The sequence below is a fragment of the Pectinophora gossypiella genome, chromosome 26 (genome assembly GCF_024362695.1).
Source record: "Pectinophora gossypiella chromosome 26, ilPecGoss1.1, whole genome shotgun sequence".
Classification (NCBI taxonomy): Eukaryota; Metazoa; Arthropoda; class Insecta; order Lepidoptera; family Gelechiidae; genus Pectinophora; species Pectinophora gossypiella.
Window position 1 is genome coordinate 6,973,043 of NC_065429.1, and position 21,007 is coordinate 6,994,049.

Sequence of the window (21,007 nt, forward strand, 5' to 3'; positions counted from 1 at the left end):
AATACCACTCAAAACCTTACTATATTCCAATTGGGGTAGTCAGAGGTACATCCATCGCAAGATGAACTAAGTACTCACACCTCACCGAGCTTTCTGTTAGACCAACGCGATAGGTGAGCCGTATCGCCGTCTATAATGGCCGAGGCGACTGTATTAGTGAAAACTGCACTTTGAATAATTTATTGTTGCAAGTTGGTGGTTGGTAACCCTGACACTCTCACAAGAGAGAAGCAAAAAAAAACACATTATTTTTTATAAAAACCAAAAATATATTCTTTTTCATTAATACATACATTAACACGAATTATCGTACCGAAAATTACAGGCACTATAGAGAAAATTTATCATTCCGTACATAAATTTTGCCCAGTACTAGCGTGGAGAATACCTAGGATTCTCCGGGGCATAAGTGAAGCTTCTCAGCTCATAAGACACGCCATTTTGATTATCGTATCCAATCTCACGCATTTTACTCTGTTCAAACTCGCTGCAACCGCCAAAGACACGATTCGGCGCCATCTTGACGACTCCAGGCGCTTGATTGGCTGAATTCTCCCGCTTCTCATTGGTCGGTTTGTCTTCTGCGCTCTGATTGGTCGGCGATGACGCGATCGCGCTCTGATTGGTCGGCATCGGGCGGAATAAGGCGGAATGTGCCGTGGCAGTGTCTAAGTCTGCTTTACGGGATACCAGAATACGTATATCGGTGTGCAGGTACAATTTGCCCGATTTCGATGTCATGAACCTGTAATTAACAGAAAATTGCAATTAGGACAGCCTCTAGTGGTGTAGTGGTTAGAGCGTTAGGCTCACGATCTGGAGGTCCGGGTTCGATTTCGGGAAATTGTCGAAATCACTTTGTGAGACTGTCCTTTGTTTGGTAAGGACTTTTCAGGCTTGAAGCGCCTGATTGTTCCGTGCTACGGAGGGCACGTTAAGCCGTTGGCCCCGGCTATTAGCCGGGTTCGAATCCCGGTGGGGAAATATCACAAAAATCACTTTGTGATCCCTAGTTTGGTTAGGACATTACAGGCTGATCACCTGATTGTCCGAAAGTAAGATGATCCGTGCTTCGGAAGGCACGTTAAGCCGTTGGTCCCGGTCACTATTTACTGATGTAAGTACGTAGTCGTTACATGAGCCATGTCAGGGGCCTTTGGCGGCTCAATAATAACCCGGACACCAGGGTTGATGGGGTTGGTATTCCACCTCACAATCCACACGATAAGAAGAAGATTAGCCGTAAACACACCTCCACCAACTCGCAGTGGAGCAGCGTGGTGGAGTATGCTCCATACCCCCTCCGGTTGATTGAGGGGAGGCTTGTGTCCAGCAGTGGGACGTATATAGGCTGTTTATGTATGTGTATGTGTGATGGATTATAGGGGTGGGGTATAACCGAAGAGCCCGGCGTCTAACAGAGGGACTTAGGCCGCCTCGGAGAAGAGCTACTTGCGCATGTGCCATTCCCCCTCTGTTTATCATCCTCCCCCCCATGTCTTACTCTATATTTATACACTGTTTTAAGTTTACGCGGTTATTATCATAATTAAAGCACATAATAACCCGAACCCGTAAGAACCCGTTATTATGTGCTTTAATTACTCTATATTTCTCTATCTCTCTCTCCCTCTCCCTATTATTTCCCTTCTTAAACCTGAAATTATGTAACTTTCTATTAATAATAAACGTTTATTGAATGAATTCAGGTTAGGTACATTGCAGATTACAGTGCATAAAAATAGTATCACCAAATTCTGCTTTTTCAAGCATACACAATGAAAGAACGGACGGTACAAGTTACATTACGTTAACTACTGCCTATACTTATACATTCACTACTACCTATATATTCACTTAAAGATCCTGTTCTCTGTCACCCCTTCTGGATCACTCCCCCTCCGTTCATCATAACCCCCCTCTAATCCCTCCCTCACCTCAAGTGTATAAGATACCGCAGCCACTTGTGGAGCTCATGCGGCGCTGGGGGCTCCGCCCCGGCAGGCATGTACAGGGTCCTCTGCCGCAGGAAGGTCCGCGCCATGGGCGGCATGCAGGTCAGGTCGTACAGCACCACGAACATCTTCACCAGCGTCCCGTGGGGGTTGAACAGGGAGACCTGGATCGTGCCTGAGCGAGCCACGCGGTACCCGTTTGGCCCCAGGTTTATGTGGCCCTGGAAAAAAAAATGGAATGAGTATAAGATAAGAACAGCCTCCTTGGTCTAGTGGTTAGAGCGTCAGGCTCGCGATCTGGAGGTCCGGGTTCGATTCCCGATGGGGACATGGTCGAAATCACTTTGTGAGACTGTCCTTTGTTTGGTAAGAACTTTTCAGATTTGAATCACCTGATTGTCTGAAAAAGTAAGATGATTCCGTGCTTCGGAGGGCACGTTAAGCTGTTGGTCCCGGCTATTAGCCGTAAAAACAACCCGCATTGGAGCAGCGTGGTGGAGTATATTCCATACTCCCTCCGGTTGATTGAGGGGAGACCTGTGCCCAGCAGTGGGACATATATAGGCTGTTTATGAGTATAAGATGTGCCCTGGTATTAGGGTAACAATTACTATGTCATTTTATGAAGATCTTTACTGTAAAAGACTTGTTGTTGACTCTGTTGGTGACCATAAATAAATAAAAAAAATGGAATGAGTAGGTATAAGATGAGAAGATATTTTCATATCCAAAGGTTTTCTGGAAAACATGCACACTTGGTAGCAATAATGCCGAGTCTTGAAGCAAAATATCATTATCATGGATTCATCTTCATTTACTTGTAATGATGTTTTTGAATATCTCTCTCTCTCTCTTTATTTAAGAGCTGCGCTCTTGTCGGTGGAGTAATCGCCATTACTCCATAGATAGGGCGTGTAGAACGGTGGTTGCCCCAATCGCCTTCCGTTCCGCAGTACACCGACCAATTTCTCAATCGGTGATGTTCTAGCTAGAGCCCTACCCTACCAGAATCCATTTCCTCGGCCTCCAACCAGTGCTGATACCGCTGCTGCCCGGCATCAGGGGTGCGCTTTTGAAGTAGCGGCGCCTACTCGCTACGTCACAAGATCGTCATAGAACCTAAGTAGCATTTTTTTTTAATATCTACTTTTCTTAAAATCACGGAATAGAAGAAAACGGACAGAAAGACCGTAACCCGCATTTTGTATGAGAACCGCTGTCGCCGGTTCAACCCCACTGTCTTTTACTACTACTCCTACAAACCATGTCACATTAACTTTTTGACAAATTAAACCGTAAGTCTCATTAAATGTCAAATATGATAGTGCGACAGGGTTCTAAAGTAAAATTCAAAAATATTTATTTTTCAAAATTGGCCTACAAAGTTAGCGCTTTTTGAACGTCAAAAATTAAATTACATGTTATGTAACTAGCTGTAAAACTACTACCACATAGCTGTATCGCTGAGGATAAGACGTGGCCAGAAAACCTCCCAGCACAGGGCCCTAGTCCCACTGTTTCATGTTTTCCTTTCTTTTTTTTAAGTCCAGTTTGCATTACATAATTTATAGTGGGTACATAATATTGCTCACGATTGTACTCTCACCATATAGGGTGCGTTTGTGCCTCCAGGTGCGTAGAAGAACACGGTGACTGGTAGACGGCGGTGCGGGGGGCAGAAGGCGCCGCACGCGCCGAGCTCGGCGGTGAACCCGGCTACCGTGGCCACTGGCTCCAGCCGGCCCTTCAAGGCTGACTCTTCGAAGCTGCCTGGAATGGAGAAACAAATATGGTGCAGGGCGGACGCATATATACAAATAATTGCTGTTTGAATGGGGTATAACGTAGAATCCTTGCCCAGGGTACAGGTGAAGACCTCAACGGTTACAGAGACGGAGATGGGAGCCGTCGGTACGGCAATGCAGGACGGAAGGGGCAAGTCACAGGGACTGTAACCTGGAACCTGACAGAGGGCAGCAGCAACTGTCGGCACTGTTCGGAGGCGGAGGACAGGAGTCCTATATACTTTGAAATAGACTACTCTGAGCGCCATCCCACTCGCGTCAGACAGAGTAATGCGGGTGCGGAAGGCAAGAGAGAAACCACTGCCCTATTCTTTCATAAAAAAGCATGGAGAATGCTACACCGACAGGAGCGTGGCTCTTAAATTAGTGACGATGAGCCTGGCAAGTCCCTCGTTGAATTTAATCTAGTAATCAGCAACTCACCAAGTAGTCCAGTACTGGGTCCAATCCTGAGTTTGGGCGTGTTGGTCTCCTTCTTGGGCCGCGGCGGGGGTTCAACGCGCGGCGCAGGCGACGCGGGGGACGCCGGCGCGGGCGGCGGAGGGGAGATCGGGTGAAACAGAGCACTGTGGAAGGTTAAAGTATTTATCTTCTCTTATCGTGTGGTGGATTACCAGCGTAACCCTGGTGTCAGGGTTACTATTGTGCCGCCAAAGCCCCCTGACATGGCTCATGTCACGATTATTCACTTACATCAGTAAGTAGCAACTGAGACCAACGGCTTCGTCTTACTTTCGAACAATCAGGCGAACAGCCTGTAATGTCTTAACCAAACTAGGGATCACAAAGTGATTTTTGTGATCCGTCCCCACCGGGATTCGAACCCGGGACCTCCGGATCGAGAGCCTAACGCTCAACCGCTGGACCACAGAGGCCGTTTAGCATTTATGAAAAAAGAAATGATTCTTGTAATCTGAAGATATTAAAAACTCTCGGCCTGTCATGGGAGCAAGGTAAAGAGGCTCCAAAAGACACTGAGGAGTGCTGCAAATCTGTTATTCGAGACCTACATCCCACCAGGGAATATTAAAAGGATTAGAAGAAGAAGGAGAGAGTCTGAAGCAATCCGGAAAATAAAAAACCTAGGGGGTTAAAAAGGCCACAGCGAAGCAATTCATCTAAAAAAAAGGAATATTGATTCAGATGCTTATTGGCCTCGATTCATGCAGACACCTCCTAATTTTACTTTAAGTTATACCTGTCATTTTCTTACCCGCCGAAAAGGAAACGGACAGATGATTGACAGCTCTTAATTTTACGAAGAATGAGTAAATGAATGAATAACCCGGGCGAATCAAAAAGGTATCTCGCTAGTATGCAAACCGTTTGACGTGTGCTGTTAACTTAATTTTGTCTGGTTATTGGCCAATGTAAAATTTTTAGACGGTTGTTTTAGATTTGTGCTTAAAATTGACGTGTGTTCCATAAATTTTATGCTTGTCGATTACCCGTCCCTTTCCTTTTCGGCGGATAAGAAAATGACAGATATAACTTAAAATAAAATTAGATGGTATTTACAGGAATTAGCACCATTGTCGCATTAAGTTAATACCACATAAGCGTCTTTTTGAAAAATCTGAGTTTCGGTAACAAAACCTCGCAATCATCATCAGATGATGGTAAATAATGCTCACCTTTTAATCCCAGAAATTCCGTTGATGGAGTCGTCAAAGTCGAAGCAATTGTTCCCCCTCCTCAGAGGAGCAGGGCTTGAAGTCAACGGCAGTCCAGTCTTGGTGTGAAACACCATGGACGCAGCAGAGTCGAATCTCCACCTGAACTTGTCCATTTCCGATGGAGAAGGAACTTGCGGATCCAAATTCTTATGATCCAAATTGTCCGCGTCAATATCCAAACTAGGATTTAAACCCGTCGGGTCAGGATTCAAAGTTAATTCATTAGGATTCTGCGACGAGTCTGGATTCAAATTGTCCGTATCCGATTTCTGATCCGGGAATTTGAATCCGTTCTGGTCGACCTCCTTCGGCGAATCCATGTCACAACGATCTATGGTACCGTAGTCGCATTTTTCGTACATAACGTAGTCGTCTTCGCTTATCGAAAACGTTTTCTGTCTTTTCGTCTCTGGTTTTGGGGTAGAGAATACTGTGTCGTCCTTGTTGAGGTGCAGTTGCTCCATATCCTTTTCTGGGGAGTCCTTCTTGCGTCTGTCAGACAGGACCTTTTCAATCTTATCGACCATCGGCAAGAGCCTACGCAACTTTGGCCGTTTAATCAAATCACTAACGCTAACACTATCTTCAACTAAATTATCACACATTAAATTACTACTAAGATTATCACATTTGAGCTTTTTGAAAGACTTCTCCTCGTCTTCACACTTTCTGCGCGTTCCGGTATCCGCTGCTTCTTCCTGGCATTTCTCTTCGGCGTCGAGTGACGCCAAGTTGTAATTACCATCAGATCTGACCATTCGACAATTCTCACATTTGAAACTCACTTTGACACCGCATTGGCAGGATATATCGTCTGTTTGAGTGGACACTGAGACGGTTCTTTTGTATTCAGTCGGAGGAACGCTCACTGAATCAATAAACGGAGATTTCGTTTCAATCCTACTCGCAGGCAATGTCAAATATGTCTGGTTTCTATAGCATCCTATAGCTCTGAATCTGTCGAATCTCGCCGCCTGTAAAATAGGGATCGATGTACGAGTTTCTTTCTTAAGACCATCTCCTTCTGACGACGTGCTGTCGCACAGCTTCTTAAGTTTGTTTTCCTTGCGCAGTCTCCTTTTGTATTTAGCTATTTCTTTCAACCTCCGTTCGTCTAGTTTCTTAGGTTCCTGATTAAAGCTTGTAGAAGACCGATTGTCAGATTCCTCGTCACAATTACACTTGTGTTTACCGTTCTCGCTGCAGTTAGTGTGCATTCTGTCGTCGACAATCTTTTCTTCTTTTTTCTCTTCTGTAGTGAAGAGATACTCAGTGGATCCTGGGTTGGAGATTATGGACAGTCGCCGACTTGAAGTGCCAATGTTTGAGTTGATGCCACCAAATTCGTACTTCTGACCTAGACTGAGATCATTAAGTTTCCCGACTAATTCTTCGTGGGCGCCTACAGGTACTTCCTTGCTCGCTCGGCGTTTTTGACAGGTGCATTTGACTGTGGGTATATCGTCGATGCGTGGAAGGGATTCGAGGGATACTTTGAGGTAAACGTTGTTGCCTATATCGGTGACAGGGAAGGTATGGTCGGTGGGTGGTCTGCTAAATTCTGCCATTTTATAGCTCTCTCCAGGTATCTTAATGGAATAGACGATGTTTAGTTTGCGTTCCTCGTTGGCGGGGTCTGTTTCGTCGCAATTGGACTCCAGTTTTTTGAAGTTGCACTGTTCGCGGCTTAGCTTGCGTCTGGAATTGAAAAGGAGTGGTTATTTACAGTAGTTTCTGGGGGTGATGTGGTTCTGTACGATCTACTCTAAACCGGCGTGTATGAAACGATTGATGAATGTGGAGGAAGCAAGGGAAGTGTGATAAACACAAAAGGCCGCCTTAAAGCCTGATATTACGGAGCCAAATTACAAAATTTTATAACAATATTGTTTTCTTTTAAAAAAAAAGTACGTCTATAGGCCTGTGCTGAAGTTTTCCTTGCAGCTACTTTTCCCCGGCCATACAGGTTGTGAGAAGCTGCAGTAGTTTTAAGCGGATGAGAAGTTCGTTATGTAAAAATTGACGATTCAAAGTGTAACTATGTTACCTACTGAATAAAGATATTTTTGAATTTGGGATTGAATTATGATTGGTACCTGCGTTCGCTAGCGTTCTCCTCAGCACCCTCGCCCTTCAGCCGAGCCAACCACGCCGCCAGCTGAGAGAAGTGCAGCTGGGACCGCACCGCGTTCAGCAGCCATTGCGACGTGATGAATGCTGGTGTCTCGTGGGACCTGGACGAAACGTTGGTAGGGTTAGGGTCAAACCATATCTGGTACCTCATAGCACTTAAGCTCTATCCTTTTCTGTTACTAAGAACAGTCATTTGCTAGAGCGAGAGAGATCGACCGCACGCGACAGTATCGACGAGGCGTTACCATGCGTAAGCGTATCAGCAAATCCTATAAACCACGTGATATCAATTATTTGGCGAATTATAGTCTTCTTCTTCTATCGTGTGGGTTGTGAGGTGGATTACCAACCCCATCAACCCTGGTGTCAGGGATATTATTGAGCCGCCAAAGGCCCCTGACATGGTTCATGTATTACTACTCACTGATGTAAGTGTGTAGTCGTTAAATGAGCCATGTCGGCCTTTGGCGGCTCAGTAATAACCCTGACACCAGGGTTGATGAGGTTAACCCACTTGTTGGCCCTGGCTCGCATGGTCCACCTCTCCAGCAGCAGTGCTCGCTGTGTGCAGTGCAGCTTGTCGTACGCCGCCTCCTCCTCGATCCGGCTGAGAGATGAGAAGCATTCTGGGCAGTCCGGGGCAAGGAGCACCTGGAATATGAGACGCTGAACTATACAATCTGAAACTTCGATCATAAACAGCCTATATACGTCCACTGCTGGGCACAGGCCTCCCCCAGGAGAGGGTATGGAGCATACTCCACCACGCTGCTCCTGTAACAGTTGGTGGAGGTGTATTGGGCTAGTAACCCGGAACCAATGATTCCGAACAATCAGGTGATCTAGTCTGTAATGTCCTAAACAAACCGGGAATCGTACCCGGGACCTCCGGATCGTGAGCACAACGCTCAACCACTGGACCACGGAGACCGCAGTGGTGTGATGGTAACTGACCTCAATACAGACAGGTATCTGCTCGCTCCACAAGGCTTGAACGTGGCTGTCCAGCTGAGCTTCCACCACCGTCTTCGGCACAGGGTCCGGTTTTGGCTGAGTCACCACCTGGAAGCAGCAAACACCAAAAAAAATCAATAAAAAAACTTAACATAAACAGCCTATATACGTCCCACTGCAGGGGTCAGGCCTCGCGTTAATCCACCGGAGGGAATACGGAGCATACTCCACCACGCTGCTCCAGTGACAGTTGGTGGTGTTTTGGGCTAGTAGCCCGGACCCATGATCCCAAAGCACGGAATCGTCTTCTTTTTCGAACAATCAGGTGATCAGTGCGTTGCATTTAGGATACTTACTTTTATTATTATTATTTGTATGTCGTTTCCATATCTCGGGCCTATGGAGTCCAGGACTTTTGGAAGGCGTGCTTGGAGCCGAAGCCAACACGTAGAGGCCCCTTAAGACAATTTAATCTAAATGTGATGTGACACCAACCGGCGATTATCCCTGTATGCACTATGGGAGTGCACCCAAAGACAATCCCCGGTTCGTGTAGGACTATTGCAGATTATAGGAATAAAGGGCTATTGGTTTGGGAGTTAATGGACCGGGATACTGGAGCTATGGGGGACTATGGCGCCTGCTTTATTATTATTATTTTTTATGATTTTGGTTTGTTTTTCTTTTGTTTTTTTTTCTGGGTATTGATTTCCGTGTGGTTTCTGTCCTGTGTTGAATGTAATGTACCCTTCTTTCTTCTTTCTTTCTTTCTTTGATCCAGCCTGCAATGTCATCAGACCACATTGTGGGGAGCTTCGCTTCCCCTTGGCGGCTCAATGAGCTGGCACCAGGGTTGATATGAAAAGCCTTACCTGGCTGGTAGAGGGTTTGGCGGCGCGCAGTTTGGCTTGTAACAGGCGGTCGCGGGGGTCGCGAGGCGCGCGGGCGGTGGGGCTGACACTCCGGGCGCGGATGATCAGGCGGCCCAGCTGGTACAGGAGGTTGGGGCCTGTCGCCGGCGGCGGTGGGAGGGGCTCGCTACTGTGCATCTGGAAGAATGAAGACAAATTAATTCAAACACAACGGAAAGCTCGGTGAAGTGTGGGTACATCTTGCTGTTATGACCTGGGCCCCCCCCCCCCCCCAGGGGGTTAAAAAGGCCACATAGAAGCAATTCACCTAAGAAAGCAATATTGCTATTAATATTTGTATTAATTCATCATCATCATCAAAAAAAAAAATCATCAGCCCATTAACGTCCCCACTGCTGGGGCACGGGCCTTCCCTATGGATAGGGAGATCGGGCCTTAAACCACCACGCGGGCCCAGTGCGGATTGATGGTTATTAACGACTGCTAATGCAGCCGAGACCAACGGCTTAACGTGCCTTCCGAAGCACGGAGGAGCTCGAGATGAAAACTTTTTTTTGTGGTCACCCATCCTGTGACCGGCCTTTGCGAAAATTGCTTAACTTCAACGATCGCAGACCGAGCGCGTTTACCGCTGCGCCACCGAGCTCCTCGCGCAACCGAGCTCCTCCGTAGTATATAGTAGTATTAATTACTGAGTATTTAATGAGCTATTCAGTTATCACTTTCAAGGACAGAACGTCTACGGACGTTCCGATTCCAAGGTGTCATACTACCTATTATGACCCACCAATGACCCATGGTCTCTGCCCGTGAAAGGGTTAAATAGGACTCGTTAGTGGTGGACATTTGGACCAATTTTGGTCGATCTCCTTTAAAAAAGACTCCTTTAAAAAAAAGTAGTTAGGTTTATATTGAGAATCAACGGCCTCTGTGGTCCAGTCATTGAGCGTTGGACTCACGATCCGTAAGCCCCGAGTTCGAATCCCGGTGGGGACATATCACAAAAATCATTTTGTGATCCCTAGTTTGGTTAGGACATTACAGGCTGATCACTTGATTGTCCAAAAGTAAGATTATTCATGCTTCGGAAGGCTCGTTAAACCGTTGGTCCCGGTTACTAGTTACTGAAGTGAGTAATCGTTACATGAGCCATGTTAGGGGCCGTTGGCGGCTCAATAATAACCCTGACACCAGGGTTACTGAGGTTATTGAGGTTGAGGTTGAGAAAGCACAACCCGCTTTCTAATCCAGCATAAAATGCAGCAAAGAGAATGAATGCAACGGTAAAAGCGTTAGAATATGAAATGGTCTATTTTTATTCTGTGGGCGTCGGCAACAGTAAGTTACCAAAATAGGGTCGAAGCAACGGACCAGCTCATTCAGCCACGGAATATTATTTTAGGTGAAAATTAGGTCAGGAGAACACGATCAGACTTAAAAGTAAAAGTTTTGTCATTGATTCTCAATCTTCTTATCGTGTGGGTTGTGAGGTGAAATACCAGGCTCATCAACCCTGGTGTCAGGGTTATGTCCCTGACATGGCTCATGTAGCGTTTACTCACTTTTAGTAAATAGTAACCGGGACCAACGGCTTAACGTGCCTTCCGAAGCACGGAATCATCTTACTTTTTCGGACAATCAGGTGATTCAAGCCTGAAAAGTCCTTTCCTTACCAAACAAAGGACAGTCTCACAAAGTGATTTCGACAATGTCCTCATCGGGAATCGAACCCGGACCTCCAGATCGTGAGCCTTACGCTCTAACCACTAGACCACGGAGGCTGTTGTATGTACCTTAATAAATAAATAGTCGCGAGCTTATGTTATGTTATAACATCATTTGACGTAATGCATTTGCCCTGCAGATGACCTAATTCCAATGTAGGTCACCTATTTTCGACTGGGTATCGTTGGATAGGTCAACATACTACACGTGTTACATAAACGACAATCAAATCATTAATTATTATGATTTGTCGTAAACTACGACCTTCTCCGGTTCGAGTCCCGATTGAGATACTTTCGAAAGTCACTTTGTGAGACTGTCCTTTGTTTGGTAAGGACTTTGCAAGCTTGAATCACCTGATTGACCGAAAAAAGTGAGATGATTCCGTGCTTCGAAGGGCACTTTAAGCCGCTATTAGCCGTAAAACAACCCGCAGTGGAGCAGCGTGGTGGAGTATGCTCCATACCCCCTCCGGTTGATGGAGGGGAGGCCTGTGCCCACTAGTGGGAAGTCTATAGTCTGTTTATGTACGTTATGTTGAAAAACATTAAAATACATCAAGGTTCTGTTAAAGAAAATCTTGACAATTTTTGTTCCCTGGTAGTGGCAGTGGGCAGGACACATAGCGAGGAGAACCGATGGCCGATGGGGCGGAAAGGTTCTGGAGTGGCGACCACGTGTCGGACGACGCTCAGTGGGTAGGCCCGCTACAAGGTGGACCGACGATCTGGTGAAGGTCGCGGGAAGCCGCTGGATGCGGGCAGCGCAGGACCGATCGTCGTGGAGATCCTTGGGGGAGGCCTATGCCCAGCAGTGGGCGTCATACGGCTGATGATGATGAGTGGTTGCCTGGAAGAAATTGCCTTAGAGCGATAAGACCGCCCAAATAGTACCGTATTCATGTGTTATGTCTGATTGTTCACATTAAGTTCTGTGCGAAAAAGGATATTTGATTTGATAATTGCGTAGTCAAGATAAATTATGAAATTCTGATTACTAAATAAAGACAGTTTTAAAACTGACGAAAAAAATTTTCTTTTTTTCTATTCAACTAATTTATGAATAAAGAAAAACGTAACAATAAGTCCGACGTTTCATCACGTTTTTCTATGACGTCACAGTGTGCTTTTTCATACAAATTCCGCAGCAATTTCGTGTTTTGACGTTTAGTAAAACGTAACTAATTTGACTAGTTGGAAACAAGGCTATTGTTATGATTTCTCAATAAGGCGGTTACTACTTACTGATATAAGTATGTAGGCGTTACATGAGCCATGTCAGGGGCCTTTGGCGGCTCTGTAATAACCCACACGATAACAAAAATAATAAGGCGCTAATGCCATATGACTGTTACGACCAATATTTTGTATTTTATTATTATTTTTCTTTTACGTTTTTGTTAATAATTGTGATTTTGTGTATTTTTTTTTCCCCTACTGTGTTTCTACTGTGGCGTCCTCTAATAATAAATCGATGTTGATTAAAAAATGCTATTATACTATAAATGAATTTATGAATGACAAATTAAACTAGTATTAAATTAAGTAATTAGAATTTAAGTATGGTACTAACTGCATGCTAGTAATATAATTTTATTTAATCCTAACTTTAACTCTACCAAGATGATAATTAACTCACCATTAATATTACAATTGGAAAATGTAAATATTGTAAGTTATAATGTATTTGCCCTCTTTGCGACACCCTGACAGGGTGCAACAAACATGCAATAAATAAAATAAATAAATAAATAAATAAAATACTTTCTTTCTTTCTTTCTAATGTGGTTTTAACCAAGCCAACGACATCTCACGCAGTTACCTATATCTACCTACCTACCCCAACATTCCACTCCTGTACAACACACAAACCCTCGGCTCCAAGAACTGGGTCAAGGTCCGATGCACCTTCCCCCCCCCCGTACCTCCCCTCCCTCCCCCTTCCCCGGACCCACCCTTCCCCCGAGTTACCATGCGCCGAGACAAAGAAGATCAATGCCTGAAAGTTCCATGGTGTGACCTTTTCTGAAGGTTAAAAGGTGTGTGGGTGGAAACGCAGTAAAAAACAACACAACATAGGTTCACGCCCGTATCCCAGATGGGGTAGGCAGAGTATTGTATACAGGGTGTTAGTGACATCGTCGAATAATGAGGGGAATGATTCAGACCATGATTCTGAGTTGATATCTAGTGGAATTTTCCGTCGCAAAAATTCATGATTCTATATACTTGCTTTCGCGATGGAAAATTGATGGGATTACGTGTGTGGAGAGCTTGGACTTTAGACCACTGAATTCGACTTTATGAGTTGGATTCATGTTTGGATTATAGATAATTGATATCACGTGGTTTCCAGGAGCCCGCTTAATGGCAATAGCTAACGGGGTCTGTGGTCCAGTGGTTGAGCGTTGGACTCACCGGAGGCCCCGGGTTCGAAACCCGGTGGGGACATATCACTTTGTGATCCCTAGACTACGCGCGTGAGTTTATGTATGTATGCGTGGGGACTTTATGTCTGGCATTGTTTTCATTCGTTCGAGATTACTGTTATCAGTATAATGCCAAAATTGAGTCACAGTGACTTCCTAATAGAGTTGTACCAACTAATCGGGAAAGACGACTAGTCGGGAACAGCAATGTGCCGTTAAAGAGAATGTTTCCACTTTGGGAACGTTCCCAGCAGTAAAATAGCGCAAAACTTACGTATAAACAGCTTTGTTACCTAACCTTTAAGCAATCAGAAATCCTTACTCTCACTAGGGCGCAGGTTAGGATTTTAATACGAGCCCTCACGGGGCATTGTAGACTCAATAAGCACCTACACAGAATGTAGCTGACCGAGTCTCCACTATGCAGATTCTGCTTAGGAGAAGATGAGACGCCACTACATCTGCTATGCAGGTGTGAGGCTCTCATACATAGTAGAAGCCGTACACTTGGGATCCCTTTCTTTTTTTGGGGTTATGTATACGTTTTTACAATAAAATACCAGATAATATTTTAAATTTGTCAGAAAAAAAATTTAAAGCTCATGTGAAGCTTACTTTATGTAAAAAAGCTTATTATAAGATTAATGACTACCTAAATGATATAAATGTCTGGTATTGAATGTGTTCCTCTAGTTATTAAATAACTTGTAATGTATATTCTCATTGGTTTTTAAAAGATGTGTTGCTGTTGCAGTTTCTTGTCATTTCTTCTCCTCAGCCATAACACCTTGCGAAATGACGTAAATTCAAAAATGTTACATTGACCTTCAACAAGTTTATCCATGATAATTACGTTGAATAAATGATTCTGATTTCTGATTACCCAAAAAGACGTTGGATCTCTTCGAACGGATCGGTCTAGAGGAGGATTTTTAAATGTAGGGATTTAGGTCACAATAGATCTGACAAGGTCGCAGTGATCTCGCGGGCTGTATTCAGTCCGGTCCTCACAACTCTCAAATAATAATAACATTTAGGCAGATAAGAGCAAAGAAAAAAGAACAATTTGAAAAAAAAAATCAGCCAGTGTCCTTTTGAAAAGTAGTCAATTAGTCGGCCTGAGTGAGCGAACTAGTCGGCTAAACCGATAGTCGACACATCTCTACTTCCATATATAATCCAGGTGACCTAAAATAGATATTTATGTATCTTATCAACTTATCAAAACACTTATCAAGGCCGGTTACCTATATGATCCACGCAGGATATTTTATTTTTGTCTGCCATCAATAACATGGGTAAGCCGACATGACGTCACATTTTAATTTAGGTATAAGTTTCTGTGTTCGTTTTCCATGTTTCTATATAAACAAAAATAAAATGTTGTTGTTGTTGCAAATAAATTGATTTGATTTGATTTGATTTGATTTATAGAAAATATTTCGTGTGTGCGTTGACTTCTGATGTGATGTCATTATAATGTATATATATATAAATGTAATCCGTGTCTGTGGTGTCCTAAATAATAAATGTTTCATTCTTTCATTAATAAGGCCGCTTATACATATATTGCATAGGTTATCGACTGTAGACTAATCTAGCCATAGAGGCAGCCAAACAGCTCGCGACACCGAACACTTCAGGACCCCGATACCGACCCCGCCGGCGTGGTCGACGATTTCCCTCATTCAGCGCTTATCGCTATCGACCCACTAGGGTCGATTAATTCTTTCAAATATTTTTCCTCTCAGACGACGCCCTGAGCCGAGGTTCGCGCCCAACTGGGCACCCTCAGGCCTGTTGTCTTAAACGTTGTACCGGGTGAGAGCCTTCAGCGCTCCTCATTTGTCCGGCCAAGTAGTTAATGCCATCTGCGGCAAATCTACAATAAGTCACGTCAAAAAAAAAAAAAAAGATTGTAGACTAATCTTATCACATAACATAAACATAACATAAATAGCCTATATATGTCCCACTGCTGGGCACAGGCCTCCTCTCAATCAACCGGAGAGGGTATGGATCATGCTCCACCTGATCATGTTTTTACGGCTAGTAGCCGGGACCAACGGCTTAACGTGCCCTCCGAAGCACGGAATCAACTTACTTTTTCGGACAATCAGGTGATTCAAGCCTGAAAAGTCCTTACCAAACAAAGGACAGTCTCACAAAGTGATTTCGACAATGTCCCCATCGGGAATCGAACCCGGACCTCCAGATAGTGAGCCTAACGCTCTTACCACTAGGCCACGGAGGCTGTTATCACATATATACTTATCACATAAGCTTCATATTCCAACTGGGGTAGTCAGGGGTACATCCATCGCAAGATGATGTGGTGTAGGAGTAGGTAGATATATAAGAAAAACAAAGAAAGAAGAGACGGTACACGTGTATACCATATAAGGTTTGTTTTGATCGTAACAAGAGGAAAGAAATATTATATGACCATATTCTATGACCATTTACGGATAATGAGATTAGTTATAAGATACCTTAAACTTGATCCTTAACATAACATTGTAACCCAATATAAATTTATCATTAAAATGTTAGTCATACAACCCATTATAAATAGGGTGCATTTATTCAAATAAATTCAGTATTTAATCTGCACTTGGGCCTTTCATTTCGAACCGCTACCCACCGCATCACATGGCGACCCTGCCAGTGCGTTCGCGTTCGCGTTAAGTGTCGGCTATCCAGCGCCTCCCATATTTGGCACGAGAGTGTCGAGTTTGAGTTAAGTGATCCGTAGGAATGCGTCGGTAATTTAGATTGTTTATTAATTGATCTCTAATAATGGAGAAACAAATTGAAATCGGTCAGTCGTATTCGAGGCTTCAAGATGGAGTTCGAGATCAACGTCAACTTGGTGGACACCTTCTCGTACCTAGACATTATTAAAAGGAGATTACGTACGTTCTGCAAGATAAACGAAGTAGTACTTCTGGACTTGAAGTTCACAACAGAAGACGGTCGAAACGTTATTTCGGCATACATAGAGGGACATATAGGGCACGTAAACTTATGTCCAAAAACAATAACACCAGCTCATAAAGCGGTAGTAGAAAATCAATTGGACATTGATTTTCCAAATGGAACGAAAGCCATAGCAGATCTTCAGTTAGTGAATGCAGGAAGACTTTTGTGGTTATGGAAGATCAAGTGGGAGAGAGATACAACTTATGCAGATTGGTAAAGTAATAGCAATGGGTAAGCAGCAGTCAAGGAGGAGAAAAAAGAAGAAGTGATTATCACCCAAAGTGGTCAAAATAACTTTGCTCCAAACAGCATCCCAAGCTTTGAAAAAACAGCAGATACCTACAATCTTACCATTGCCATTGTGGTAATATGTGCCATAATATTAGCTTACATGATCTACAAAAAATTGCATAAGCGATTAACCAAGAAGATTGAGCGGCAATCCACTGCAGCAGTTCTACGATCGCAACGTTTATCAGTGTGACAACATCAACAGTAAACGTGAGTGAGTGATCAGTAAGTAAAGTGTTGGTTAAAGTGTTATAAAAGTGAAGAAGTAGTGAGCAGAGCAGAGTAAAATGTACTGTAAGTGTAATTAAATAATTTCTATTACTTTATATTTAATCACATACTTAAATTTGGTTTTGAGAAAATTGTTTTAGTGATAATAAGTCAAAGCATATAAATAATATATATTACTATGGTTAGCAAGTACTTAACGTCACATGGCAGAAAACATTTTTTATAAGTTTCACACGGAATTGCATGATATAAGACAATACCTAATTAAATTTGGTAAAAAACGTGTAACAAGTGATGCTGCTAAAAGTAAACTAGAAGAAGCTAGGAAAACATTTGCAAACTTTGAAATAGCATTAAAATTATACGAAAAGGTAAAATTGTCAGAGGACGCCGTTAAGTTAATAGAGGAAATAAACATAAAATATTTAGAGATAGAAAAGTTGATGAATAAGACAAACATGGCAGTTTCATTACTACCAGTAATGGATGGTTCAGAAACAGTTACGAAACAATTGATAGATGCTATAGAATTGTATTCTACAATGATTACTGAAGAAAGTAAATCAAACCTTGTACAATTCGTGTTAAAGACACGATTGTCCCAAGTAGCAAAGTTAAGGCTAGGAAGTAACTATAAAAGTGTTAAAGAAATGATTGCTGATATGAAAAAACATCTCTTAACAACTAAATCAGATGTCGCGCTACAGAAGAAAATGCAAACTTGTTATCAAGGAAATTGGACTATTGAAAATTTGGCTCACAGCTTGAACAGATGTTTGTTGACCTAACTATTTCACAAGCTGATGGGAAAGCTGACGCTTATAATATTCTGAAACCACTAAATGAAAAACAGGCAATTAATAAATTTGCAGAAGGGCTGAAAGATGAAAAATTAAGAACAATCATAGCAGCACGTAATTACCAAACGTTAAAAGACGCAATTCAAGGGGCAAAAGATGCAGAAGTAAACACGGGTTCCTCATCAACAGGACAGGTGTTTTGGACTAGGGGAAGACCTTTAAAACGAGGATTTCATAACTTTGCAACTCGTGGAAAACCAAATTATCAAACTAACTCTAAAAATCAAAATCGCTCCTTACAGGCAGGATTTTCAAATTTTCAGAGTTAAAATCAATGAACGACAAAATCAATACTATAATGGTCATGACACGAAGACGGCGACAAATGATAGAAAATGGAAGAAACAAGGAAACTACCGAAAAAATAAAAGGCAATGATACAGACGATTGGACTGATCACCCAAGAGTCGTAGAATTAACAAGAAAGCCTAAAAATTATATAGAACTAAGTTTTGATAAAAATGAATATAAAAAGAATGCATTATGTGGCAAAGGAATACGTAGGGGAAATGATACATTTATGTACACACCTATGAACTCAATGGTTACTATAAATCCCAGTTCTGGATCATGGCTGAAACGAGTTTTCGTCGTGAAAGAACTAGAGGAATTTTGTAACAAATTAGAAATAAAGGAATTATGCATAATTCGCAGTGAAGATAATAAGAAAATTATAAAAGAGCTAGCTAAGAAAATAAAAGAAGAAAGTAAGTGGCAGGGACCACGATTGTGTATTATACAAGGTGTTAAAAAAGTAGATAATACAGATGACCAGAAAGTTATACTGAATGATTTTCATATTTTACCTAGCAGTGGCCATGCAGGTATTAGGCGAATGACGAACAATATTAAGAGACATTATTATTGGACAAACATGGATAATGATATAGCGAAATTTGTAAAGAAGTGTGAAAAATGTCAAATACAAAAATATCATAAGAATATCAAACAGCCAATGTGTATCACAACTACAGCATCTACGGCATTTGAAAAAGTTTATTTAGACATAGTAGGACCTTTTAATAAAGATGCAAATGGATATGTATACATTTAGACTCTACAATGTGAACTAACTAAATATGTCGAAGCTTACCCAATTCCAAACAAGGAAGCCGAAACTGTAGCACGATCATTTGTTGACAATTTTATTTTACGATACGGTATACCTTGCGAAATAGCAACTGATAGAGGTACAGAATTCATTTCAGTAATCATGAAAGATGTTTGTAAACTATTACATGTAAACCAAATTCAAGCAACTGCATACCATCATGAAAGTATAGGATCTTTAGAAAACTCACATAAATCCTTAGGAGCTTTCCTAAGAATCCAGACAGATAATCATTATCAAATGTGGAGCTCATGGATACCATACTGGTGTTTTGCATATAATACTACTGTACACAGTGAAACAAAATTTACACCATTTGAACTAGTATTTGGAAAACTATGTAATATACCAAACAATCTTATGAGTAAAGTTGACCCAATTTATAACTATGATAATTATCCAATAGAATTAAAGTACAGATTACAGAAATCACAATTAGAAGCTAGAGAAAATTTAATAAAATCAAAGGAAAAAAGAAAAACAGTTCATGATAAAAGGTTAAACGCAATAAAATATGAACCAGGAGATTTAATATTGGTTAAAAATGAAAATAGAGATAAGTTGGGTAAAATTTACCTAGGACCATTCACAGTCATTAGTGATATGGGTGAAAATGTAAAAATAAAAGAAGATAACAAAGAAAATATTGTGCACAAGAATAGGACAAAGCTGTATTTTGTGTAAACAAAAATAATAATAATATACTTTAATTATTATTATTATTTTTCCCAAAGGATGAAGATGTGGTGTAGGAGTAGGTAGATATATAAGAAAAACAAAGAAAGAAGAGACGGTACACGTGTATACCATATAAGGTTTGTTTTGATCGTAACAAGAGGAAAGAAATATTATATGACCATATTCTATGACCATTTACGGATAATGAGATTAGTTATAAGATACCTTAAACTTGATCCTTAACATAACATTGTAACCCAATATAAATTTATCATTAAAATGTTAGTCATACAACCCATTATAAATAGGGTGCATTTATTCAAATAAATTCAGTATTTAATCTGCACTTGGGCCTTTCATTTCGAACCGCTACCCACCGCATCACAATGAACTGAGCAGTGAAGTTCCCGGAAAAGTTCCCGTTGTAAAAACTCTAATCCACTTCTATCGGGTGGGTTGTGAGGTGAATTACCAACCCCATCAACCCTGGTGTCAGGGTTACTATTGAGCCGCCAAAGGCCCCTGACATGACTCATGTAACAACTACGTACTTACAGTAAGTAATAACCGCGACCAACGGCTTAACGTGCCTTCCGAAGCACGGATCGTCCTACTTTCGGACAATCAGGTGATCAGCCTGTAATGTCCTAACCAAACTAGGGACCACAAAGTAATTTTTGTGTTATGTCCCCACCGGGAATCGAACCCGGGACCTCCGGATCATGAGCCCGACGCACAACCACTGGACCACGGAAGCCGTTATTTTTGAAAACTCTAATAGTAAGGACACTGGCTGCTTTTTTTTTTCAAATTGTTCTCTGTTGTACTCAGGTCTTATCTGCCTAAAGGTTAGGTTATAAAGCGCTTTTTACATAAGTTTATGTTCCCAAAGTGGGAATATTCGGGGGAATAACACATCACTGGAACTGAGTACCGAAAACCTCGCATATTAGGTTAACATATAAGACATCATCATCATCATCATCAGCCGTACGACGCCCACTGCTGGGCATAGGCCTCCCCCAAGGATCTCCACGACGATCGGTCCTGCGCTGCCCGCATCCAGCGGCTTCCCGCGACCTTCACCAGATCGTCGGTCCACCTTGTAGCGGGCCTACCCACTGAGCGTCGTCCGACACGTGGTCGCCACTCCAGAACCCTTCCGCCCCAGCGGCCATCGGTTCTCCTCGCTATGTGTCCTGCCCACTGCCACTTCAGCTTTGCAATTCTCCGAGCTATGTCGGTGACTTTAGTTCTCCTGCGGATCTCCTCATTTCTGATTCGATCCAGCAGGAAAATACCGTAG

At 42.5% G+C, this 21,007-nt stretch overlaps 1 protein-coding gene across 1 annotated transcript in view; it reads right to left on the minus strand.

Moving 5' to 3' along the window:
• Window positions 1-293: 293 nt before the first annotated feature.
• LOC126378345 (protein FAM214A) overlaps window positions 294-21,007 on the minus strand; it is a 60,456-nt gene continuing 39,742 nt past the window's right edge. Inside the window, exons 2-10 of the mRNA XM_050026612.1 lie at window positions 9,396-9,572; window positions 8,524-8,631; window positions 8,084-8,220; window positions 7,533-7,670; window positions 5,395-7,134; window positions 4,184-4,326; window positions 3,562-3,725; window positions 1,938-2,176; window positions 294-745 (exon numbers count right to left, since the gene is read on the minus strand). Of these exons, the coding sequence (XP_049882569.1) occupies window positions 373-745; window positions 1,938-2,176; window positions 3,562-3,725; window positions 4,184-4,326; window positions 5,395-7,134; window positions 7,533-7,670; window positions 8,084-8,220; window positions 8,524-8,631; window positions 9,396-9,572 (3,219 nt within the window). The 3' untranslated portion in view covers window positions 294-372. The remainder of the gene's footprint in view (window positions 746-1,937; window positions 2,177-3,561; window positions 3,726-4,183; window positions 4,327-5,394; window positions 7,135-7,532; window positions 7,671-8,083; window positions 8,221-8,523; window positions 8,632-9,395; window positions 9,573-21,007) is intronic.